At 41.8% G+C, this 27772-nt stretch overlaps 1 protein-coding gene across 1 annotated transcript; it reads right to left on the bottom strand.

Annotated features, from left to right (window-relative positions):
• Window positions 1–913: 913 nt before the first annotated feature.
• LOC139309352 (butyrophilin subfamily 1 member A1-like) lies at window positions 914–14704 on the bottom strand. The gene is made up of 5 exons (XM_070933413.1): window positions 14636–14704; window positions 14376–14457; window positions 7839–7925; window positions 5486–5560; window positions 914–2933 (listed from the first exon to the last, which is right to left on the bottom strand). The coding sequence occupies exons 2-5, from the start codon at window positions 14452–14454 to the stop codon at window positions 2410–2412; spliced, it is 765 nt and encodes a 254-aa protein (XP_070789514.1). The 5' UTR covers window positions 14455–14457; window positions 14636–14704; the 3' UTR covers window positions 914–2409.
• Window positions 14705–27772: the final 13068 nt, after the last annotated feature.

The raw sequence follows: 27772 nt of genomic DNA, 5'->3' as shown, positions 1-27772 counted from the left end.
AAAACAGGTGGGAACCGCCTCCACGAAGCAGAAACCGGCAGGGCAAGCATGTTAGTTATCGGGCCTAGTAATGGCCCAGTGGGGGAAGGAGGAGGGAGGGGAAGGGTTGTCCGAGATAATGCAGTAACCACTCCGACAGCCTCTCAACCCTCCTTAGCCCCCCCAGGTCTCCAGCCACCCTATCTATGCCCAGTCTTAGCCCCCCCCCAATAGTTATAAAGGGGGCCTCACCATAGGGATTGAAAATTGGGAGTTACCCCAAAGCCCTATGGCGGTCCGAAGTTCCCAAATACTATAGATTTTAACGATGGAGGCTCCCACCTCATAAATCAAATTAAAAAAAAAACAATAGACAGTTTTAGGTTAAAGTTTTGGGGATTTGGGGATGAGACCACAGAGTCCGGTAGTGCATTCCAGGCATTAACAACTCTGTTACTGAAGTCATATTTTCTGCAATAGAGTTTTGAGCGGTTCACTTTAAGTTTGTATCTATTGTGTATCGTGTATTGTTGTGGTTGAAGCTGAAGTAGTCATTGACAGGCAGGACATTGTAGCAGATAATTTTTTGAGTTGCGCTTACTTCATACCGAAGGCGGCATAGTTCTAAATTTTCTAAACCCAGAATTCTGTGTACATTGTTGAAGAAAATAATGCCCATAACTCAGGAATATCAGCAAGAACATGATCAAAACCTCACCATTTTTTGGTTGTGTTGCAGGTAAAAAGGGTAGCTCTTCAACAGATACTTCTGCCTCTTCTGAACATTTCAATAGACTCTTTCCATCATGAATGAAGGTTCCTTCTGACTCAGGAAACTTATTATAGTGAACTAGTTTCTTGCATTTTTATATTGCCATCCCCAAAGAAAAGACACAGTTGCCCAGAAAAAGTTTTATTGCAATTACAAACTTTGTGATACATCAAAGACCCAGCCTGGACAATGGCAGAAAAGATTCTGTGACAAAGAACCTCAGTTAACAGTCGAGAATTCACCCAATGAATGTTACAAATGGGACAAAAGTTGTCCACAAAAGATATATATAAGATATATATATGATTTCAGTAGCTGTTTGGAAGGCTAGAATTATGGGAGTTACACTCCCTAATACATTTGCAGGAACCCACATTTTGCTGGAGAGAATTGTTGAGAACACCTTGGACTGCAAGAATGTTTCAATACTAGAAAGATTATGTTAAGAGTTTTGGGGGGGGGCACATCACACAATGGTAAGATTCATGGAAGTATTTCCTGATGTTTGGAAAAATGGAAGGCAATCAATAGAGAAATGGCCAACAGATACAAGTTGGGTAGATACTATCACTGGTGACACCTGATTGAGCATGCAAGGATTCAGAGAAGCAGTTCTGTCAATCTTGGAGAAATCTCCATTGAATCATGAGGAATCTGAACTAACTTAACTAAATGAGATTATGATTGGAGAAGGGACTGGTAGGGTTTTATTATAAGCCACCCTAAATTAATATTATTAAAAATATGACAAAAATTGGGTTCAAGCTACTGAAATCACTGCAATACTAGAACATGGTCGAATTCACGAGTTACCTAAGTCATGATGTGGTTTATTTCATTTCGGCTTAGGTAAAATGTATTTCAAATACATATCTTCCCAACTTCAAGAAAAATCAGACGTGGCTTATAGTATTAGGAATCTTCATACAACACTTAAGATTCAAGGATGGAATTCCATCTTGATTACTCAAGGTGCTGAAACTTGAATAGTTGGCAATTCCTAGACCTTTTTCTTTATGCAAACTTTATCACAAATTGTTACATAAGCAAGTTGGTAGTGTAATGCCCACTACTGCTGTGATGCACGGATCTCATGTTGTTGCTCATGGGCACATAAAACATTTACGCTCTACCAAAATCCTGAGCAATTCTGTCAAAATATTGTGAGATTTCAACCACCGTTTGCACCACAACCAACCTGTGCGAGACTTCCCCACAACCAACCTGTGTGATTATCATGGACCATAGGGGTGGGAATACTGTGGGAATACAATGGACCTCTGTTGGAAAGACTTGTAGTTTGAAATTACAAAAGCTTATAACTGTGGAGGTATCTGCATCTCTTATTCTTATGACTGCCCAGAATTAACTAGGTTGCAACCTTTTACACAGTCTAGACGAGCTTTCCCCAAACTGGTGACATATCTACAATTCCTAAAATTTCCGAAAGGTATTAGGCTAAAGGAGGTTAGGGTCTCTAGTATGAATGGTTGAAGTAAGCACTTCTCCAAGAGCGAGGATTACAGAATGTTCACCATCCCAAGTAGTGCATCCCACAGGGCCACCTTCCAAATGTACGAGACCACACCGCTCCCACCATACCCAGCCAGCAGAGCGGCTTGAGAAGGAGCTCCCTTTTTTAAATGAAGTGCTGGGCATTAGGGATGAAGCGTCAGCTCAGTTCCGTCCCAAACCCGGAACCAGGGGTAGATTCTTTCTCCAGAGAAGGATGCGTTCGAGAAAGAGAAAATGGTCGTCTTTGTTTCTACGTTAAAAAATTCTACCTCTTGATAGACGTAATCCAAAAACACACGAATCCGCCGGGGTTTCTTTCCTAAAGGAAGTTTGGTGGGTTGTGGCGCAGTAAAAGCTACGTAATTTCTTTTCTCCCAATATTCTGCAATGGCCCAGATGCCTTCGCTGGTGCTAAAATTGGTCATTCCTTTTCTCTTCACTGACTCCCTAGCCACTCCCACAGCCCATTCTCCATCGTGTTTTATTTCCACCTCCCAACAGTGTCTTCCTGACCTAAACCCATTCTGGCCCAGAACCCACACCCGTGGGCTAAATCTTTTATCGCTATCGGGAAGTGGTTGTTCTTCCTTTCCCCATGTCGCGGTTTTCCGATCCCTAGAGATGACAAGGCGGCGATGAGCAGTGTCTGGGTCAAAGGTCACAGAGGCTACAAGAGAAAAGCAAAATGGCTAACTTATTTGCGATCCTTTATCCTTTCAAAATCTTTCCTTTCAAAATCTGCATGATACAATCTCAGTTCTTCAGGTCTCTGTTCAACAGATTCTGGAGCAGTGGTTCCCAACCATTTTTTGGCCATGCCCCACCTGTTGTATATGGAAGTAGGAGTGGGTCTTACATCAGCCTTCACTCATTGTGAGGAGTGTTGAATATGCAAGTAGGACTGAGTCTTACATCAGCCTTCACTCATTGGTTCATTTTCCACGGTGGGAAAATGAACAAGTGTCAGTGGCTGACAGGCTGGGCAGCTCCCTGTAAAAGGAGCCTCGGGCAATCCTCAGTTTGTAGTTATTTTTGTTGTTGTTCTTGTTGCCTGAAATAAACGGTTGTTTTACTTCACTACGATCGTCCTGCCTCTCTTTTCGTGTCTGGACATAACACCGCTTAAGCATCTTTAAATCCTGAAGCCTCCCCCCTCCCCCCCCGGTGACATATAATTCTTACTATTCAAAAAGTGAACTCCTACTCATGCCTAAAAAGCCATTAACTTGGTTTAAACAAAGTTCTAATTGCCCCCATTAAAAATAAACTGCCCCCCTGTGAGGCATGGGCCACACATTGGGAACCACTGCTGTGGAGGCTGCAGACAACATTCTGGTGGGCTCTCCAACTGCTCAAAAAATTATTTCCAGAGCTGTTGAGCCAGTTAATTTTTTGGGAGAAGGAAGGTGCATCATGTGTAGTTGACATAAGTTATATAAATTGCCACAAATTTAAGAGCCTTGATAGTACAGTGGTTTAATGCACCCTGTTATTAACACAGCTGCCTGCAATTTCTGCTGGTTCGAATCTCTCCAAGGCTCAAGGTTGACTCAGCCTTCCATCCTTTCTAAGGTAGGTGAAATGAGGACCCAGTTTGTGGGGGCAATAAGCTGACTTTGTATAAAATATACAAAAAGAATGAAGGCTATTGCTTAACGCATTGTAAGCCGCCCTGAGTCTCTGGAGAAGGGCGGCATATAAATCAAATTAAAAAAAAAAATATGATGCAATTCCATGCAGATAAATGTAATTTCAATTATAATGGACGTTGGACATTCCTGGACCTGCCTTCCCCTACATGTTCAAGTTTTGTTGCATTATTTAAATTTAAATAATGCAAGATTTTATTGGATTCTAAGAGAAAAGCTACAAATAGTGTTCATAAAAATAAATCTAAGGTTTAAAAGTATTTGATGAAAATGATGTATATTTTTATTCCTTAAGCGGGTTTATTAAAAAGCAAAACAGTTTCAATGTGTGTTTGTCAGAAAATATTAGGAATGTTGTTAGGAATTTTAAGCAAGCAAAAAAAATTGTTAAAATTCTAAAGTTGTTTTATTAGATGTATAGATTCAATTATGATCTAGGTATTAAGAAGGTTTATTTCTTTTCCAGGCCTAATAATCTCAATGAAATCATTGTATTTATGGGGCCAAGGTCATTTCACAAATCCATTTATCATTCTTGGGATCATGATATCTCAGAGTTCACAGAACCTCCGCATGATGTCCTAATGTGAATGTTTGGATTTGCGTGTGTTGTGTAAACTTAAAAATTAGGGTAGCTTGAGTAAAATAATGTGTCATGTGTCATGTGACTACAGCTTTTTACTACGGTATTGTAAAGTGTAAGTTGCTGTGACTGTCTTTCCCAAGACATTCATAGAGAACTGGATCAGCCTTTTATTCTATATCAGGGGTATCAAACTCGTTTTCACTGAGGGCCGCATCAGGGTTGTGTTTGACCTTGGGTGGCCACAGTGGGGAAATCCATTTTTTTTTTTACTGCCGGTTCTGTGGGCATGGCTTGGTGGGCATGGAGTAGTGTGTCTTGATGGGCGTGGCTTGGTGGACGTGGCAGGGGAAGGATACTGCAAAATCTCCATTCCCACCACACTCCAGGGAAAGGATACTGCAAAATCCCCATTCCCTCCCTACTCCTGGGGGAAGGATATTGCAAAATCTCCATTCACACCCCACTCTGGGGCCAGCCAGAGGTGGTATTTGCCGGTTCTCCAAACTGCTCAAAATTTCCACTCTCCAGAACCTGTCAGAACCTGCTGGATTTCACCCCTGGGTGGTTGTGACCAGGGTGGGCATGGCCAGCTTGACATCACTCATGTTGCGGGGGAGGGGGGCTGTGTGGCCCAAGCACTCTGCCACTGAAAATGGGCTCCCGAGCTCCATTTTCGACTGTGATGGCCTCCTACGAAACCTTCTACCAGAGAAAATGGAGCTCGTGAGGGCTGCACTCAGCCCTCCCAAGTTCCATTTTCACTGCCAGAGGCACCGCAGTCCAGTCCTTTGTTGTTTCCAGGGCATCCCCGCAGGTCAGATGCAAGCACCCTGCAGACTGGATCCGGCCCCCGGTCCTTGAGTTTGACACCCCTGTTCTATATTATGAATAACTCAGATTGATTTGTTTTGGTTATCGGTATTGTAAATCCTGATTTCAGAAAATTAAACAACAAAACCCCAAAAATAAATAATTTAAAATTACCTATTAAGCTGCCTGGGATCCATCCACATGAATTGGTTGAAGTCGATGGGTAGAAAACACTTTGTGTCTGTAATACTTTTTTAAAAAGCTTAGGTTATACGATAGAAAATTATACACACACACACACACAAAATCATTATTTCAGTTTAGAAGTAGAGCATAAATCATTCAATTTGTATATAAAACAAAAATACAAAATAGAACTTTGGTTTGCAAGATTACAAGAAATGCCCAATCATAAAAAAGGACTTTATAAATCTGAAATTGATGCCAATAAAGGTAATCGAAACAGTAAAAAAAAATTTGCAACCCGGACCTGGTAGCTATTAAACAGAGGGGAATATGTAGTAAGAAATGGTCAGATAAAGAAATCTAAATCCCAGGCATAAATGCAATTTGAGAAAACATCTTCCTATTTCTTATGAAAACAAAGGGAGGAAAGGGAGAAAGTGCGTTCAGTTTTGCAAGATTCTGTTGCTGTAACCATATAATAAAAGTAATATTAGCATTCAAAACTTCGATGTTGTATTCTGCTCTACCTTAAAAGGGTTAATGATTGGTTTCCCCCAAACCTTCAGGGAAATACAATCTTCCTGGCTGTTAGGTTATGGTTTGAGCCTAACAGTTGTCCAGGCGATATGAGTGTACTGTAACTTTAATCTGTAAATGTATTATGTGACTTTAATGCTGAGTCATGCTGTAATTAGGTAATGACTGGTTGTGAGAGTATTTAAGCAAGGTATTGTAACATATTCAGTTTGATGATGAAGCTGCTATGATAAGCTACCATTGAGAGGAGTTGTTATCTGCTAATCATCGTTTGATGTATCTGCTACCATCGTGGTTTGTGAACCAGAGTGAGTTTGTTATTCTAACCAACTACTGTTTGTTGGGTAAGAAGATTCTGTAACTACTGGACTGATTTAACTGGCAAAGACTTGGAATTCGTTTAAAGACTATGAGACTGTTTTTCTACTATAAAGTAAGCTTTTAATAAACCAGCATATCTCTTATTCATTGCTCTCAGCAACGTTTCCTTGTGCATTTACTCTGCTGGTTGGTAACACAACACCAATATCCTTAACATTGGTTATGGGCCCAGAGCCAACCAGAACTAACTAGGATTGTTAAAAGCCAAACTGAGAGTTAATGTGAATAGAACAAACTGTGGTTGTGATATACAATCCAAGTGAAGATGGCACTAGAACAAGCAGCAAATTGTTCCATGATAACCCGGCTGGATGGAACAAACCATGTATCCTGGTCTGCTAAATGTAGTCTACTCTTGCACTGGCTATAGGAACCTTTAAAAGGGAAGATATTAAGAGGGAAAGTGGTAGCTACCCTAGTGGGAATCAAGCAGGGGTATCAGAATGGAATGGGGGGTTGGGGGCGGAGATTATTCACAAAGCAGCATTGTGCCATTACATTATAAATGCTGTCCACTTTGTACAGAAAATGTGTCATCAGAGCGTGTGTAAAAGGGGAGGAGCTCAAGGCACAGTTATACAACAGTGGTTTTGTTGAAAACAGGAAGATCATGTGAGGGAAATGCCGCTGGTGGAATCAGCTTAACATCCAGAAATGCAACCAACGAAGCATTTCCTGACATGAATCATTGATGGTCAAAGCTTCATCTGTGGTCTTTTGAGGAACTGAAGGAGTAAGGCTGTGATGGCGAACTTATGGCAAGCAGGGCCCTCTCTGCGGGCACGCGAGCCGTCGCCCAGCTCATCTTCACCGCGCATGTGCACACATGCCTAACGCTGATTTTTGGAATCCGTGGGGACGGGGCGCATGTGTGAGATGCGTGTGCATGCACCGGAGGGTCATGCATGCATGGGGGGCAGGAGTCATGCACGCACGCACAGGGGGAGGGATGGAGCACAGGGGGTACGGTGTGCCCCCCCCCCCGCAGCCCATTTTTTGGCCCAGAAAGCTGCAGGGAGGCCTGCTAGGCCAAAAACGGGCAGGGGATCACACACGCATTCACGGGGTGTGTGGGAGAATGTGGAGCGTGTGGGGGGGGTTGTGCGCACATGCTCAGGGGTGCACATTGCATTATAGGTGCTGGCACACATGTGCGCACGCTTTCGGCACACGACAAGAAAAAGGTTAGACATCACTGACTAAGGGATTGGATTGGGAACAGTCTTGGAGCTAATGAGGGCTACATGAGGTTTCCCCAGATTTTATTCCCAAAATGCCAACTCTGGGAAGTGGATTTGGTGGAAAGAGTGGGGCTGTGCTCTAGGGCTTAGTCGAGATTTGAACTTTTATCTCCCCATCTCTATTAACTCATTACTCACTCTGTAACCCATCTCGGTGACCCCTCCTGACCTCAGATACTTACCTATCAGAAGAACAATTAGGGCCACGTTCACAGCAATGCTTCCTCCCAGTATGACCCAGAGTGTGATTTTGCAGCATTTCGAAGGATCTGTGGAATTAACCTTTCATTATGGACCTTCCACCAAAGATTTGCAAAGTTACAAAAAGTGAAAACAGTCATAAAATCTCCCAGTCACCAGGTTCTCACTGTGTTCTAACCCGTGGTATGCTTAAACATGATTTGTTAAATAAAAACTATGATCGGTTGGGATTATAAGAGCCACGGTGGCACAGTGGTTAGGGCGCAGTACTGTAGGCTACTTCTGCTGATCACCAGCTGTCAGCAGTTTGGCAGATCGAATCTCACCAGGCTCAAAGTTGATTCAGCCTTCCATCCTTCCGAGGTGGGTAAAATGAGGACCCAGACTGTTGGGGGCAAATATGCTGACTCTGTAAACCACTTAGAGAGGGCTGTAAAAACACTGTGAAGCGGTATATAAGTCTAAGTGCTGCTATTGCTATTACCTATCACAACAGGCTATAAACTATGGTTTGTATGCCCCAACAGCTAGCCTCACCCAATATGCTATGAAAAAGCCAAGGAGCAATGGCTTTGCAGTCTATTAAAATACGTTAAGGTTGTGCACACAAAGAGTTAGGAGATATCTGGCGATTGTGGCTATATTGGTGAAAAGATATTCTCTAATCGAGCAATTTGGCAGTTGCCACTTATCTTCACAGTTCCTGCCTGCCAGCCACATCTATCCATTGTACTACTCTGGATGCACACGGACACTGCTGTAGCTGACCCCAATTGTTTTGTTAAAGACTGAAGGCCTGAAGCTCATGAGCTTCACTATATATTTCTATCCCTGTGACAAGCCCAAAACATTATGTTGTGGCTTTGCTACTATGGGAAAATACAAATGCTTATTTAAGAATTAATATAACAATTCAAGATGTTGCTGTTTATGAGGGGCGGGGGAAACATCTGTAGTTGTTCAATTTGTTATTCATTCCTACTCCTACTCCTACCCCACCCTACCCTACCCTACCCTACCCTACTCTACTCTACTCTACTCTACTCTACTCTACTCTACTCTACTCTACTCTACTCTACTCTACTCTACTCTACTCTTACTTACTTACTTACCGGCCATCTGTTTTTCTTTCTAAATGTTATTAAAAGTTTTACCAACAACATAAAAACCAACACAAGCTCTAATAAAGACTAAGGAAGCGTTTTCAACCATGGAATTGTTTCTGATGGATGAGAAGCCAAAAAAAACCCTATGAAGTACCTTGACTTACAACAGTTTGTTTAGCGACTGAAGTTAAAGTTGCTCTGAAAAAAAGTGACTAATGACTAAGCATTCAGATGCTTGGCCACTGAAATTTTGGACTCAATTGTGGTCATAAATCAAGGACTACCCGTAGTAGAAATGCTTTTTAACAGAGGGCAATTGTCTCCAACAATAAGATAAAATGGCTTAACAACAATCTATCTCCCACTCCATCCCTCCGTCTCTCTCTCTCTCTCTCTCTCTCTCTCTCTCTCTCTCTCTCTCTCTCTCTCTCTATATATATATATATATATATATATATATATATATATATATATATATATATATAATCTCAAGGGGATGAAGAATTTCTATACATATATAGAACACACATATGTGTATAAGTGTGTGTGTGTATGTATATATATATATATATATATATATATATATATATATATATATATATATATATATATATATATATATATATATATACATGTGTGTATAAATGTGTGTGTGTGTGTGTGTGTGTGTGTGTGTATGCGCAGAGGGTATTTGATGATGTCCGGGCAGGTGGGTGGAGCCTCCTGCTGCTGTTACTACTGGTTCGCAAGAACCGGTGCGACCCAGTAGCAACCCACCACTGTATTATGTGTATGTGTATGTGTATGTGTATGTGTATGTGTATGTGTATGTGTATGTGCATGTGTATGTGCATGTGTATATATATATCTCTGTGTATACATGTGTATGTATAAATATGTATGTATATATGAATATATATATACACACATATGTACATATGTGTGTATATATATATATATATATATATATATGTAAATATAATATGTGTATGTATATGTATATGTATATGTATATGTATATGTATATGTATATGTATATGTATATGTATATGTATATGTATATGTATATGTATATGTATAAATAAAAGAAATTATTCATCCCCTTGAGAATTAGCTTTAAAAAGCAGAAGCTTCTCCAATAAAGGAAGGAAACTTTGCAAGAACCGAAATTGATTAGTCAACGAAGAAACAGTTCTGACAAAATCATTTCAGGTCTGACAGACTTTCAAGTTTCTCTTAACATTGCATAACTGGGTACATTTCTTCCTGGAAAGTTAGGCAAGAAGAGGATGCAGCTATGAAAAGACCACTTTTCTCAATCCTTTGGCATAGCTGTGGGTGTCTATTTTGGTGGTTTTTTGTCAAAAAGACAAACAGAGCACTGTGTCATTTCACCACAAACTCTGCTAATACAAGAGGGACAGAACTTGTGCTACAACAGCCCAAGATTCTTTCATCAGATGATTCCTCTTGCCTGGCCGCTCCTTTGCCTCCATCCAATTCTTCCTTGCCGGCATGATTCATACCATACCCTTTCTGGTTTGCTGCTGCTACCTCTGGCCTATTTATTCAGAACAGAACAGAAAAACAGATGGAAGGGACCTTGGAGGCTTTTTAGTCCAACCCCCTGCTCAAGCAGGAGTCCCTATACCTTATTCCAGATAAGTGGCTGTCCAGTCTCTTCTCAAAAACCTCCAGTGTTGAAGCACCCACAACTTCTGGAGGCAAGTCATTCGACTGATTAACAGTTCTCACTCTTAGGAAATTTCTCCTTAGTTCTAGATTACTTCTCTCCTTGATTAGTTTCCATCCATTGTTTCCTGTCTTGCTTTTATTTTATTCACCTTTATTTATTCATTTTATTTACTTTATTTTTATTTTATTCACCAATTTTAACGTTTGCAGTTTTTTTTTTTTTAAAAAGTTTCCCACTGTTTCCACCCCTCGCTCCAATAAACTGCCATAGTATTCTCTCTCTTATGAGCAGAAGTTTTACTACCGGTTCTGTGGATGTGGCTTGGTGGGTGTGGCTTGGTGGGTGTGGCAGGGGAAGGATACTGTAAAATCCCCATTCTCTCCCAAACAGCTGGGACTCGGGAGGCAGAGAATAGATGGGGGCAGGGCCAGTCAGAGATGTTATTTACCAATTCTCCGAACTACTCAAAATTTCTGCTATCAGTTCTCCAGAACTGGTCAGAACTTGCTTAATACCACCTCTGATAGATAGATAGATAGATAGATAGATAGATAGATAGATAGATAGATAGATATAGATATGTAGATATATAGATACACACACACACACACACACACACACACACACACACACACACACACATATATATATATACACATACACACACATGTATACTGCCATAGTATTCTCTCTTATGAGCAGTTTTACTACCGGTTCTGTGGATGTGTGTGTGTGTGTGTGTGTGTGTGTGTATATATATATATATTGCAGTTTTCACTACGAATACTATGAGAGAATACTATGGCAGTTTATTGGAGCGAGTGGTGGAAACAGTGGGAAACTTTTTTTTAAAAAAAACTGCAATATTCTGTATATATATATATATATATATATATATACACACACACACACGTGTGTGTGTGTGTGTGTGTGTGTGTGTGTGTGTGTGTGTGTGTGTGTGTGTGTGTGTGTATAAATTCCCCCGCCCATTTTGGGGAGGCAGCTTAAATGGAGCCATAGAAAAACATGCTAGAGCAGCGTTTCTCAACCATGGCACCTTTAAGGTGGTAACTTCTGGGAATGGAAGTCTACACATATTAAAGTTGCCAACATTGTGAAACACAGTGATGTAACAGTAAACTATAAGTCATAGTTTACAAACCACAACAGCTACTTTCCCAGAATATTCGTAGTGAAAAACAAACAAGCCACAATATTATGTAGTAGGTTCTGGTTTAACACACAACCCTATAAATAGAAGGGTGATTATTCTGGGTACAGAATAATTAAAGGACTGTTCTTGCATTCTGTACTTCTGTACAGGTAGTGCTTGGTTTAATAACAGCTCATTTAGTGACCATTCAAAGATCCATGGTGGCGCAGTGGTTAGAATAGAATAGAATAACAGAGTTGGAAGGGAACTTGGAAGTCATCTAGTCCAACCCCCTGCTTAGGCAGGAAACCCTACACAACTTCAGACAAATGGTTATCTAATCTCTTCTTAAAAACTTCCAGTGTTGGAGCATTCACAACTTCTGGAGTCAAGTTGTTCCACTGATTAATTGTTCTCACTGTCAGGAAATTTCCCCTTAGTTCTAGGTTGCATCTCTCCTTGATTACTTTCCACCCATTGTTTCTTGTCCTGCCCTCAGGTGCTTTGGAGAATAGCTGGACTCCCTCTTCTTTGTGGCAGCCCCTGAGATATTGGAACACTGCAATCATGTCTCCCCTGGTCCTTCTTTTCATCAAACTAGATATACCCAGTTCCTGCAACCGTTCTTCATATGTTTTATCCTCTAGTCTCCTAATCATCTTTGTTGCTCTTCTCTGCACTCTTTCTAGAGTCTCCACTTATAGAACAGAATGCAGTACAGCAGGCTACTTCTGCAGTTTGGCAGTTAGGGTCTCACCGGCTCAAGGTTGACTCAGCCTTCCATCCTTCCGAGATTGGTAAAATGAGGACCCTGATTGTTGGGGGCAATGTGCTGATTCTGTAAAACCGCTTAGAGAGGGCTGTAAAAGCACTGTGAAGCGTTATATAATTCTAAGGGCTATTGATACAATGGCACTGAAAAAAGTGACTTATGACCGTTTTTCTCAGTTATGGCCTTTCCAACATCCCATGATCATGTGATCAAAATTCAGATGCTTGACAGCTGGTTCATATTTGTGACCCTTGCTGTGTCACAAATTCATGTGATCACCTTTTGCAACCTTCTGACGAGCAAAGTCAATGGGGGTAGCCAGATTCACTCAACAACTAACTTATCAACTGCAGTGATTCACTTAACAAGTCAGGTAAGAAAAGTCATAAAACTGACAAAACTCACTTAACAGTGCAGAGAAGAGCAACAATGATGATTAGGGGACTGGAGGCTAAAACCTATGAAGAACGGTTGCAGGAACTGGGTAGGTCTAGTTTAATGAAAAGAAGGCCTAGGGGAGACATGATAGCCATGTTCCGATATCTCAGGGGCTGCCACAAAGAAGAGGGAGTCAAGCTATTCTCCAAAGCACCTGAAGGCAGGACAAAAAGCAATGGGTGGAAACTAATCAAGGAGAGAAGCAACCTAGAACTAAGGAGGAATTTCCTGACAATTAGAACAATTAATCAGTAGAACAACTTGCCTCCAGAAGTTGTAAATTTTCCAAAACTGGAAGTTTTAAAGAAGAGACTGGACAACCATTTGTCTGAAGTGATGTAGAGTTTCCTGCCTAAGCAGGGGGTTGGACTAGAAGACCTCCGGGGTCCCTTTCAACTTTGTTATTCTGTTAACAACAGAAATTTTGGGCTCAATTGTGTTTTTAAGTTGAAGAGTACCTATGCTCAGCACACTAAGAAATCATGTGGCTGCTTGTTGGCAGTCAAGGTAATTTGTAAACTATGGTTTGTGGGTTTAGTTTGTAAGGCGAAGATGTGTTGCAAACTATTTTTTTGTCATAAGGTAACATGTGGGAAACCCTAAACTAAATCTAGCATAGAAAGATTTAACTGACTTTAAAAATGACTGCCTCTCCTTTCACCAAAAATAACTTTGGTTAGAATGATTTTTGGCAATTCTGCAAGTTCTGGAAAGATTTGAAATGCCAATAATTGTAGATCTACTTGAAAAGGTGAATGATAGTCTATCAAAGAACTGAATACATCAGGCTAAGCACATCTTCATACAAAACACACAACCATGTTTTAAATTTCTGAATTCTACAGATTTTTTTAAGAAGACTAAGAGCAGTTTAATCATTCCCTAGCCATTAACCTGGGTTCCGATGACATATCAGACTATGGCTAAGATAAACATGAACAAACCACAATTATGGATTGCGATCAGGGCTTCACACTCCAATGATAGTCTAATGTAAGCTTCAAACTATTTGATAAATTGATCCACCCCCCTATCATGAAACTCTATCATGAACCAATCTGCTTCATACGTTGCTAGCATAATTTAGTGCTGCTTGCAGAATTAGCATAAGCTGAGCTTCATAGGCGAGACAGTCATCAACTTGCATCTTTCATAATTTTATTCAAACTCTAATCTACCCAGCCCACATTCCAGAGTCCTACTGTAATCACAACATACCCAGAAGGAAACTAAATAAATTGAAAAGGCTTCTGTAACTCTTCATCCCAAGTTGTCTCCCTTTATTAAGATCTATACAATGATATCTATATCATTAAATAGCCAGCTAAAGCCAACAGAAACTTCAATCATTACCTTCCATCTTCTTGGGAATAGTGTCTGTATAGACATGCCTTGTAGGGTCTATTACCATGTAACCTTCTGCATCTTCCATAATCTAAGCAATCCACAGGAAGCAAGTCATACAAATGAGTTAATTCCTGAACAATTAAACCTAAATACTAGTTGTCAGTTCCTCTTCAGTGGAACTGCCCCCAAATGAGTGGGTGCTTTTCCTTCCCTCCGGAATCCAAAGCTTCAGTGCCATCTGGCAAAGAATTTTAAATTGGTCCTACCTTCTTCTTATCTGGCGAATGCCTCTCACGATAAACCACAAACCCAGCACATGTGTTGAGAAAGAGGAAGCAAAGTCTCCAAGTCTACACAGACTGGGAAAACGCCTTTAAATTCAAAGCCAAAACATGGGAGGAGGAGGAGGAGAGTCCTAACAGCATCTGCAAAGAGGCCACCAAAACAATTCTACAGTTAAAAAAAAAAAGTGTAGAGTTTCACCAAACAGCTGCACAAAGAAAGATAGGAAGGGAGAGAGAAAAAAGTCCATCCTACAAGTACATAGAAAAAAAAGTAAAAGGGATTTTCAAATGAAAATGGACTTGTTTTGCTACAAGAGTTAAAAACCTGGGGAAATGTGAAAGACTTAAAGGCTTTCAAGATAGGAAAATATCAAGCTAAGAATACAGGGATACAAACATAAAGGTAAAGGTAAAGGTACCCCTCGCACATATGTGCTAGTCGTTCCCAACTCTAGGGGGCAGTGCTCGTCTCCGTTTCAAAGCCGAAGAGCCAGCGCAGTCTGAAGACGTCTCCGTGGTCATGTGGCCGGCATGACTAAATGCCAGAGGTGCACGGAACGCTGTTACCTTCCCACCAAAGGTTGTCCCTATTTTTCTACTTGCATTTTTTATGTGCTTTCGAACTGCTAGGTAGGCAGAAGCTGGGACAAGTAAAGGGAGCTCATCCTGTTACGCGGCACTAGGGATTCGAACCGCTGAACTGCCGACTTTTCGATTGACAAGCTGAGCGTCTTAGCCACTGAGCAACCGCATCCCACTCAAGCTAAGAATACAGGAACACGAACATACAGTAGACTTAACAGAACAGATGGACATTCATAGATTGGATGAGAGAGAAGACTAAGTGTGAATTCTAGCAATAGGACAACTGGAGATTAAGGCAGGCAGGAAGGCACAGACATAGAGTTAGCAATATGATTAAAAGTAAAGAGTTGTGCTTTAATTTTGTGTAATAAAACTACCTCAATGGAACAAAACTAAAGCTAGGCCTTTGTGTCTCTGGCTCGCACCAGCTTGAGAAAATCCTAGTATCTTCTAAAGGTGGAATAGCTTTTTTGGACTTGTCAAGCCACTCCTGAAATATAGGACAAGCCCTATACCCAGCCAATGAGACTTTCCAAATTTGTCAACAATGTCATCTGAAGCCTGTCTCAATCTGATGTGAGTAATGCATCCTTCCTTGTGTCAAATAATTAATCTGGGGTTGCAACTTGAGGCAGGGTTGTGCAGGAACAAATTGAAATGAAACCCAAACAAACTGCGAGGACAGGATATTTATTTATTCCCAAAAGCCAAGGGGTTCTCTACAGAGAAAATAGGGCCCAGAGAGGTAATTTTATAGGGGACTGGTCCTTGGTGTGAGCCAGGGGTGAAATGCTCCTGGTTCAGACCGGATCACCCGATCCAGTAGCGATAGCGGCGGATGGTTCGGAGAACCGTTAGCAAAAATCCCTGCACCCCCCCCCCACCATGCCCAGCTGAGCCGCACGATCATCAGAGGCTTTTTAAAAAAACTTTTCAAAGCATTTTTTCTACAACCTCTTCTGACGAAAAAATGCTTTTAAAAGTAAGAAAAAAGTCTCTGATGATCGCGCGGCTCAGGTGGGATAGTCAGAAGCTTTTCAAAGCATTTTTTCTGCAACCTCTTGGCCGAAGTGGTGGTAAAAAAAATGCTTTGAAAAGTCTCTGACGATCCCAGCTGAGTTGCCTGATCGGCAGAGAGGTATTTTTTAAAAAGCCTCTCTGACGATCCCAGCTGAGTTGCCTGATTGGCAGAGGCTTTTCAAAGCATTAGAAAAAATGCTTTGAAAAGTTTTTTTAAAAAAAAGTTGGTCACGCCCACCGAGTCACATTACCACCACCACCACCAAGCCACGCCTACAGAACCGGTAATAACAAATTTTACATTTCACCCCTGGTGTGAGCTTAAGGGGCACTGGTGTGTGTACTGCTGGTTGTAGTGTGTAACTCTGTCAAAATGTCAACCTTAATTGTCCTGGTCTTTTTCGGCTTGCCATGGTTGCATAATGGTGTCTGGGAAGCCTATTTGTGGGTTTGGTTGAGCTGTGGTGGCGCAGTGGTTAGAATGCAGTACTGCAGGCTAATTCAGTTCACTGGCAGGAGTTCGATTCTGACCAGCTCATGGTTGACTTAGCCTTCCATCCTTCCAAGGTCAGTAAAATGAGGACCCAGATTCTGGGGGGCAATATGCTGACTCTGTAAACCAGTTAAAAGGGGGCTGTAAAGTGGTATGTAAGTCTAAGTGCTATTGCTACTCGGGGATGTGTGAATGAACAAGGGTTTTTTTTGGTCTGGTTAATTTTGTCTGGTTAATTTTGTCTTGCCTAAGTACTTACTATATATTAGTTGATTGTTAGCAGAGATATGCTTTCAGCAATCTTTGTGGCTGTCTTTATTAAAATGTATCTTCTTGACTGCAACATGGGTTTCTTGCTCTAGTCAGCTATTCGAGACAGAAAGAATCTGCTATAATTATTGATTATTAAAATTCTTACTATACCTGATTGGGTTTGTCATTTATTGTGTTTCTCCAAAAAGAAGGCTGGGTCTTATTTTCTTTTGACCCCCCCAAAAACAGGTAGGCCTTCTTTTCGGAAGGTTCTAATTATTGACTCACCTTGCGGCGGTGGCACTGACAGCCCCGCCCAGCAGGAACCCGCTACTGGTCCACTTCTTCTGTGGCCGCTTGCCGCCACTTGCATGCATCGCCCTGGCCTCCATTTTGCCTTCAGATGCCTGCATGTGCAGTCGATCCGGAGCTCTGTTATCAGCTGAAGATGTATTCTGGCAGGCATCTGAAAGCAAAATGGAGGCCAGGGTGATGCGTGCGAGTGGTGGCAAGCGGCCATAGAAGAAATGGCCGCAGAACAAGGTGAGGCAGGTGTCGGGGTGTGCGAGGCCTGGTAAGTAGGGCAGCTCCACCCCCCACTCCCGCCCTAGCTTATTTTTTACTTGTGGGCCTCACCCCACCCCCTGCACCCTGGGGTGGGCGGGGTCTTAATGAGGGCTAATTTTGTCGGTGGGGCTTAATTTGATCACATGTGCTCAAAAACGTGATAGGGCTTCTTTTCAAGGTGGGTTGTCTTTTTGGAGAAACACGGTACATAAGAGCCACATGATATGGAAAGGCCACCACAGCTACCCCCTGCCTGAATGGGAGACCACCAGGGCATAGGTGGTCTAAAGTTGGGAAAACTAGGCCCAAAGAGCATGATAGCAAGAACGTCATGAAAGTGATTCTGAAGGCTTCTTGGCATATTAGTCTTTTTATTTTATACACAGAGGCAGTCAATAGCCTAGGGCAGGGGTCAGCAACCTGTGGCTCTGGAGCCGCATGTGGCTCTTTCACCCCTGTGCTGCGGCTCCCTGTCGCTCAAAATATGTGTCACAACTGCCAATGTGCAACACCTGCCAGCACATGATTTATTGAGGTTTTCAACCCCCAGTAGGCCAACCATGGATAAATCCAAGAAAAGAGAAGTTTCAGAAGAAAACAGAACGTTGAATTCAACTACATATGCTAGTTTTGTGGCTGCTCAAGAAATAGTCAGGCACGGGAAGGGTTTTGTGGGACCCGGTGTTTTCTTTTCTGTGGGAAACAGGTCCAAATGGCTCTTCGAGTGTTTAAGGTTGCAGACCTCAGGCCTAGGGCATGGGTGTCCAACTCGTGGCATCACGTTGCCATCACGTGTAGAGGTGGTATTCAGCTGGTTCAGACCGGTTCACCTGAACCAGTAGCAGAAATCACAGGTGGCTCCACCCACCCACCCCAGTTCTATGCCATCCTATTTAGGCACATTTTTGAGGCCAGACACATGCATGGAAGGCTGGGCGCATGTGTAGAGGTGCGCTCACATTTGCTAACTGGTAGGGAAAGTAAGTGAATACCACCCCCTGATCACATGACGTATCGTGATGTTTTCCCCCTTCACGGAGCTGGGGTGGGTGTGGCCTGCGCGTGATGCATCTGGCCCGTGGGCTGCCAGTTTTACACCCCTGGCCTAGGGCACCAAACCTTTCAAAAAGTAATTCTCACTCCTATTACATTCTATCAAGCCCTTTTTGACTCCTGATAACCTACATTGATTTTCTCCATGACAATCTATCCCCAACCTGTTCTTTTAAGTCTCCCAATGACGCCCTCCATTCCTGTTGTCCTCTTCTTTTCTTTCCTTCCATTTTTCCAGCATTAGAAGTTTTTTTGAGAGAGCTGGGTTTTTGGAGAATGTTTCTGAAATGGGATGATTTGAACCTGGCCTTTTGTGCTTCAAGTGAGAGTTGGCTGAGTTGGTTTGTTTGATGATCTGTCAGTTTGTTTTCTTGGCTGCCCAGTATTCTCCAGAGTTTTCTCCAACACCAAAGTTCAAAGAGGTCAATACAGTATTTTTTTCTTATTTGGCTTCTTTAAAGTCCAACTTAATTTAATTACAGATAGTCCTCGACTTACAACAGTTCATTTAGTGACCATTCAAAGTTACAATGGCACTGAAACATGTGACTTATAACCGTTTTTCATAGTTACGACCTTTGCAGCATTCCCCTCATCGTGGGATCAAAATTTGGATGCTTGGCAACTGGTTCATATTTATGACCTTTGCTGTGTCACGTGATCACTTTTTGCAACCTTCTGACAAGCAAAGTCAATGGGGAAGCCAGATTCAGTTAACAACCAGGTTACTGGTCTATAAACTGCAGTGATTTGCTTAACAGCTGTGGCAAGAAAAGCTGTAAAATTTAGATTTTAGATTTTATTATATTTTTATACCGCCCTTCTCCCGAAGGACTCAGGGCGGTGAACAGCCATAATAAAACAATATACAAGACAAATTTAAAAACCATATTAAAATAATTCAATCATTGGCCGAATTTAAAATTCCCATCTAAAACCCTTATAAAACCATATTAAAAACCCATGTTTAAAACCCAATTAAAATTATTGTCCCATCAGACCGGTTTGCTGGAATAACAGGGTCTTCAGAGCATGACAGAAGGAGGTCGGGCATCCTTCGTATGGGGCAAAACTCCTCAAAACTCACTTAACAAATGAGTTAACTTAACAACATAAGTTTTGGGCTCATCATAAGTCAAGGACTATCTGTATTCAAGCTTGATCTGGGAGACTAAGGACCTTCTTTCAGCCTAATGCTCTCATCCCCATTGTAACTGTGTTCTTTACCATTAATTCCTTTCACCTTCCATACAGAATATAGAAAATATAGAATAACAGAGTTGGAAGGGACCTTGGAGGTCTTCTAGTCCAACCCCCTGCTCAGGCAGGAAACCCTACACCACTTCAGACAAATGGTTATCCAACATCTTCTTAAAAACTTCCAGTGTTGGAGCATTCGCAACTTCTGGAGGCATGTTGTTCCACTGATTAATTGTTCTCATTGTCAGGAAATTTCTCCTTAGTTCTAAGTTGCTTCTCTCCTTGATTAGTTTCCACCCATTGCTTCATGTCCTACCCTCAGGTGCTTTGGAGAATAGCTTGGCTCCCTCTTCTTTGTGGCAGCCCCTGAGATATTGGAACACTGCTATCAGGTCATGAATATAAAAACCGAGCAAAACATCCACAGTACAAACTTCCAGAAAAACAACAAGTAAACATAAGAATACAAAGAATAAAAATAGAAGTTGATGATACTCGATGATGGAACAACTCTGTTTTTAGTAGCTTCTGCAACATCAACCCAGAAGGAGCAAGCCTGACCTCTACTGGTGGCAGCATGAATTGTGCCTGATCTCTTACTATTCAACAAAATTGATTCTGCCACCCAAAAGCAGCGCCTTCATGCTTCAGCTACCCAAATATTGCAACAAAACAAAACAAAACAAAGCAAAGCAAAGCAAAGCAAAGCAAAGCAAAGCAAAGCAAAGCAAAGCAAAGCAAAGCAAAGCAAAGCAAAGCAAAGCAAAACAAAACAAAACATTATGGGGGTCAGTAACAATTTCTCTCTCTTTGATCTGATCAGTTGTGCCTGTTCTAGTTGCAGCAGATGATCCCACCCAGATATCCAAGCCATAAAGACCTTTATAGGTTAAAGCCAGAGTTTTAAATTGTATCCAGAAAGCAATCAGCAGCCAATGCAGGATCGGCATAGTAAGAACTAATACACATAGTCCTCAACTTACAATCACAACTGAGTCCAACATTTATGTTGCTAAGGGAGACGTTCGTTAAATGAGTTTTGCCCCATTTTATGACCTTTCTTACCACTGTTTTTAAACAAATCAGTGCAGTTTTTAAATTAGTAATATGGTTGGTAAGTGAATCTGGCTTCCCCATTGATTTGCTTGTCAGATGTAGGTTTGAGTAGTTTTTAAGGGCAGTCCTGAGGAGAAAATATTACAGTAGTCTAGCTGGATGATGATAAGGAGATGAGTTAGTATACCAAGGTGTCCTTTGGTCCAGTTAATTACTCTACAAAGTTCATCTTGGGGTGTGGTTTTTTTTTTTTTATGATCAGCCTGAGAGGTGTCTCTGTTTTGGTTGCCACAATATAAAGAAGATGTGGAGACTCTAGAAAGAGTGTAGAGAAGAGCAACAAAGATGATTGGAGAATGGAGGCTAAAACATATGAAGAACAGTTGCAGGAACTGGGTATGTCTAGTTTGATGAAAAGAAGGACTAAGGGAGACATGATAGCTGTGTTCCAATATCTCAGGGGCTGCCACAAAGAAGAAAGAGTCAAGCTATACTCCAAAGCACCTGAGGGTAAGACAAGAAGCAAAGGGTGGAAACTAATCAAGGAGAGAAGCAACCTAGAACTAAGGAGAAATTTCCGGACAGTTAGAACAATTAATCAGTGAAACGACTTGCCTCCAAAAGTTGTGAATGCTCCAACACTGGAAGTTCTTAAGAAGAGATTGGATAACCATTTGTCTGAAGTTGTGTAGGGTTTCCTGCCTAAGCAGGCGGTTGGATTAGAAGACCTCCAAGGTCCCTTCCAACTCTGTTATTCTATTCTACAATAATATACAATATAAATACAGAATAATATACTTGGAAGGGACCTTGGAGGTCATCTGATGGGGCACCCACAACTTCTGGAGGCGAGCCCTTCTGCTGATTATTTGTTCTTGCTATTTCTCCTTGGTTCTAGGTTCTAGGACCTCTCTTTAATGGTTTTTAAGCTCTTACTTCTTGTCCTGCCCTCAAGTGCTTTGAACTTGATCCTTTCTTCTCTGTGACAGCCCCCCACCCCCAAATATTGGGAGACTGTTGTCATATCATCCCTATTCCTTCTCTTCATTAGATTCAACATACCCAATTCCTGCAACCATTCATTGTATGTTTTTGCCTTCTGCCACCTAATCATATTTGTTCCTCTTCTCTGCACTCTTTCTAGAGTCTCAACATTATTTTTCTGAATTGTGGTAACCGAAACTGGATGCAGTATTCCATCAACTGGATGCAGTGATTTCATCAAAACAGTATAAAGCAGTACAAAGGTTTCCCATGACCTTGATGCTATCACTCTGTTGGCACAGCCTAGGATTGCATTGGGTTTTTTGATGGCTGCAGCACACTGCTGGCTCATATTTAAGTGTTGTTCATTAGGACTCCTAGATCCCTCTCACAGTTGCTGCTGTTGAGTCACTTGCCACCTATTTTATACCTGTGCATTTGGTTTTTCTTGTCTAAGTATAAAACTTTACTTTTCACACCACTGAATTGCATTTTATTGGATAGGGGCAGTGGTGGGATTCAACATTTTTTACTACCGGTTCTGTGGGCATGGCTTGTTGGGCATAGCTTGGTGGGCATGACAGGGGAAGGATACTGTAAAATCTCCATTCCCACCACACTCCACGGGAAGGATACTGTAAAATCTCCATTCCCACCACACTCTAGGGGAAGGTTGCTGCAAAATCCCCATTCCCTCCTGATCAGCTGGGACTCGGGAAGCAGAAAATAGAATGGGGTGGGGCCAGTCAGAGGTGGTATTTACTGGTTCTCCGAACTGCACAAAATTTCTGCTACCGGTTCTCCAAAACCGGTCAGAACCTGCTGAATAACACCTCTGGATAGGGCCACGTGTTTAAGTCTGTCAAGATCCTTCCTGATTTTGAGCCCATTTTCTAAAGTGATGAAATCATTGTTGAAGATATTAAAGAATACTGGGCCGAATAGAAATAAAAAGAAATAGAAAAAAAAAAGGTGGGGGGAAAGGAAAGAAGAAGTGTGAATAAAGTGAGGAAGGTTACAGAAAAGAAGGAAACACAAAGCAGTGACTTCCAACTTCTTTCAGTCCAGTAAAATACATAATGCAGTTACAATATCGACTTTTTACTTATCTAAAACAGTAAATGCTAGCTGTTTCTATAACCATTACTACTTAATTGTCAAAACTCAAACTCAAAATTTCATTTTTTTTCTCCTTTGAGCAAAAGGTCCAGAAGCGGTTTCCAAGTGGAAACAAACCTATTTGCATTCTTTTCCCTAATTAATGCAGTTAATTTTGCCATCTCTACCAGTTCCATCATCTTCTCAATTCAATCTTCTACCGTGTTTTCCTGAAAATAAGACCCTGTCTTATATTTTTTTCAACCCTGAAATAAGCACTTGGCCTTATTGCACTCATGCACTCAAAAGCCCGATTGGGCTTATTATTAGGGGTTGTCTTATTTTGGGGAAAACAGGGTATTTATTTATTTATAATTTAATTTATATACCTCCCTTCTCCTGAAGGACTCGGGGCGGTGTACAGCCAATTAAAAACAAAAGATACAAACAACAGTTTTAAAATAGTTAAAAGTATTAAACAATTTCGGCCCGAATTTAAAACTCAAAATTTAAAACACCCAATTTAAAATCATTTACATAGATAGCCCTGCCTGGTGGAACAGCAGGGTCTTAAGGGCACAGTGAAACACACGGAGGTCAGAGATCTTGCGTATTTCCGGGGGCAGTTCGTTCCACAGGGCAGGAGCTCCCACAGAGAAGGCCCTTCCCCTGGGTGTCGCCAGCTGACATAACTTGGCCGATGGCACCCTGAGGAGTCCCTCTCTGTGGGAGCGAATTGGCCGGTGGGAGGCTACTGGTGGCAGAAGTCGGTCTCGAAGGTACCCAGGTCATTGTTGGAGTCAATGCCTCTTTCCATTTTTAAGCATATAGGATTCTTGCTGCTGTCAACATACGGCGTATAATAACAAGGTTCCATTTTCTTCCCATGTCTCTATCCACTTATCCTAAAAGAAAAACTTCTGGTTTCCATTGTCAGTCCATTTTAAGAATCTTCTTAATTAAAGCATGGATCTGAAGAATGCTATCACTGAACTGGTTGTTAAACCAGCAGCATCCCATCACTGACTATGAAGTGGTGTATAATCTAAGTGTTATTGCTGTGCTATAGGACAACCGATCAGAGGCCTCTGTCTTTTTAAATGGAGAAGACTATGACTCTTCATGCTTATAGATAAAGTATGTCCTAGACCCGTGATGGCAAACTTATGGTACATGTGCCAGAGGTGGCATGCAGAGCCCTCTCTGTATGCATGCACGCGAGCCGTTGCCCCACTTCAGGTCCACTGTGCATGTGCGCATGCCTCCTGCCGGCCAGCTGGTCTTCGGGTCTCTGCTGCGCATGCCGTCGGCTAGACAATGTTGGCTGGCAACTCCCAGGGGCAGAGCCTTCTCTGTAAGTACCCCCACCCTTTGGAATCAACTTCCCTTGGGGCTCCGGTTGGCCCCTGACCTTCGCACCTTCCGCCGTGAATTGAAAACCTGGTTATTTATGTCCCCCGGCCTGGACTGATGGGATAGTATATTTTAAATTTTTTTAACAAAACTTCTTGAGTTTTATGTATATTCATTGTTTTTAACAGTCGCTTGGTCGACTGTCGTTGTGAGACTGTCGTTGTGAGCCGCCTTGAGTCCTTGGAGATAGGGCGGCATAAAAATTTTATAAAATAAATAAATAAATGAGGCAGGGGGCAGGGAGCGTGCATGCGCAGAGGCGGGGGTGTGCGGGGGGGCTGTGCACACATGCAGGGGGGGCGGGGCATGTTCGGGGGGGGGCCTCAGTTGCCTCTCATAGTCAAAAAGTCATTATCACTTGGATGTGATTGTTTTGGGGCATCTGACCTGAATATAGGTAGGTGTTTGCAGACAGGGTGGGAAAGAATTCAAAACATCCCATTGGTTTTCTTAACTTATTATCACTTTTAGTATACATTTGGTGAGTAAAAGATAAATTTTCTAAAATGGTCCCTGGATGGGATTATTAATCACTTCAACTGGAATTATGACTCTGGTTACAAAACTTTCTTTCTCCAGTTGCACTTGTAGAGATGAAGTCCACTGAGATTTTCTTTCCTGTTATAATTATCAAAATTATGGTGATTTATTTTATTTCCACAGAAGCCTATGGGCTGTCCTTCCACCTCCCTCCCCAGTCATCTTGGTAACCAATGCAAAGAATGCTTATACTTTCCCACCCAAGCAAACATGATAAATATTCCAAGACACTTCATGTTAACCAGTTTCAAAATATCTTCAGCTCTGTGGTGACCGTATGATCAGAATCCTATAGGCCAGATTATGTAGATCTGAAATTTAATGCCTTTAATACCTTTAATGTGCCAGGCTGTGTTTAGTCTCCCTTGACAGAATTAGTGTGGCTGTGTGCTCTTTGGCAAGAGAATTGTGCTTCTCCATAAGGCAGCTCTGAGAACAAAGACAGTGGCAGCTGTGTAAGAGAACTACGGCAGCAGATCTCCTCATGATGTGTCAAACACTGTTGCTGTTACCTCTCTTTTTGTCCTATTTTCCTTGTACGAAGTTGATGATGAATTGTCGGTTCAGTATGTTAAAAGAGAACTTCATTTTCAATTTCTACAAACCAGGAGATTTCCTGATAAATGGAATAGTATCTACGTCGGCTAGAAATTACGCACCATATCTTTTCATCCAGACTCCATTCCACAGATATTCAAGGTATTTAACTCTGGTGTTTAATTTTATCTTTTCCACTGTCTTCTTCTTAGCAGAGAAAGATTCTGATTTCTTGGTACTTTGCTGTTGCTGATCAGGTCACAGTTTTCCTCCTTATTTCTTTTAAGAAAAAGGATTTTCCTACTCTATGCACATCATACATGTTTTTAAAGTTAGAATTTGAGAGGGAGGGTGGCCATGGGTGTTCCAATTTCCTGACTGGTATTATCTATGTACTTTGTGTCAGTTGTCAATCAGCTCACCAACTTCAATCACCGATCAGCTAAAAAGCAAATCCGCTAATTAGTTTAGTTTAGTTTAGTTTAGTTTAGTTGATTTGTATACCACCCTACTCCCGAAGGACTCAGGGCGGTGAACAGCCAAACAATAAAATACATAGATACAAAAAATTTAAAAACCAGATAAAATCAAATTAAATCATTTTGGCCCAGACAGATTAAAACACCCCAATAATTTAAAAACAGATTAAAATTTACATATTAAAAAGAGGGAAAAGATTAGGCCAAGCCCGCCTGGTGGAATAAAAAGGTCTTCACAGCGCGGCAGAAGGTGCGCAGATCCGGGATCCTCCGTATCTCCGGGGGGAGCTCATTCCAGACGGTAGGTGCCCCCACAGAGAAGGCTCTCCCCCTAAGGGCCGCCAGTCGACACTGTTTGGCTGATGGCACCCGGAGGAGTCCCTTTCTATGAGAGCGTACTGGCCGGTGGGAAGCTATTGGTGGTAGTAGGCGGTCCCGTAGATAACCAAGTCCTAAGCCATGGAGCGCTTTAAAGGTGGTAACCAAAACCTTGAAGCGCACCCGGAAGACCACCGGGAGCCAGTGCAGCTCGCGCAGGTGAGGTGTTACATGGGAGCGCCATATTGCTCCCATTACCACCTGTGCGGCTGCACTCTGTGCCAGTTGGAGCCTCCGGGTGCTTCTCAAGGGGAGTCCCATGTAGAGAGCATTGCAATAGTCCAGGCGGGAGGTGACGAGGGCATGAGTGACCATGCGTAAGGAGTCCCGATCCAGAAAGGGACGCAACTGGTGAATCAGGTGAACCTGATGAAAAATCCTCCCGGTCACGGCTGTCAAATGCTCTTCTAAAGACAGCCGTGAGTCCAAGAGGACGCCCAAGTTGCGAGCCCTCTCCGTGGGGGCCAATGATTCGCCCCCAATAGTCAGTGATGGCACCAACTGACTATATCGGGACGTCGGAAACCACAGCCACTCGGTCTTGGATGGGTTGAGCCTGAGCCTGTTCCTCCCCATCCAGATCCGTACGGCCTCCAGGCACCGGGACATCACTTTAATTAATATAAAAAAATAAAATGACATCATTTTGTAGTGATCTTCACAGAGTATGAAGAAAATTTACTAAATAATTGAAACAAATATGATCCCAGAGTTACAAAAGAATTGCAAAACTAAATAATTAAGATTACTTATAACTAACTTCCCTGTATATTAATAGCGATAGAAACAAAAATAGCCATCTACAGTTCTAAAGTAACAAAATAATATTGGATAGTATTCCTTAACTTTTACAATTTGAAAAGAAGAAAAAATTAAAAAGTAAATATTACTCAATGCCAAAGGAATATTTAGCAGTAAGAAGTGCAATGCCAATTGACTAAATAAATGGTCAAACATAGTAACTAACAATGCAACAGTGCAAATATATAAATGCAGGCTTTCTCCAAGTAATTGATTCTTAAAAAGTTCATTCTGAATTTTGCTGACTGATACACAAAAGTTAGAAACATTAAGTTACCACAATATAAGTATATGAAAAATGTCAGTGTGATCAGCATACACAGACAATGTGATGTGCTTTGGAGAAATGAAACACATTTGAATCCCTCTATGAAACGAGGAATAAAGGACAATTATGTCGTAAGGTTTCAAATTCCCAAAAATCACAAAGATTTATTCTGGATGGTAGGGGTGTGGTGGTTAAGACGCTGGACTTGTCAACCAGAAGATTGGCAGTTCGAAACCCAAGCGCTGTATGACAGGGTGAGCACCTGTTCCTACCCTAGGTCCAGACAACCTAGCAGTTCGAAAGCATGCAAATGCAAGTAGATAAATAGGTATCACTTTGTTGGGACAGTAACAGGGTTCCATGCCCCTTGGTGTATAAACATATACATATTAGAC

The sequence above is a fragment of the Pituophis catenifer genome, unplaced genomic scaffold, assembly GCF_029215685.1.
Source record: "Pituophis catenifer annectens isolate HBS135680 unplaced genomic scaffold, rPitCat1.0.hap2 SCAF_2, whole genome shotgun sequence".
NCBI classification, from domain to species: Eukaryota; Metazoa; Chordata; class Lepidosauria; order Squamata; family Colubridae; genus Pituophis; species Pituophis catenifer.
The sequence above is the reverse complement of the archived record's forward strand: the minus strand, read 5'-3'. Positions and strand labels throughout refer to the sequence as shown.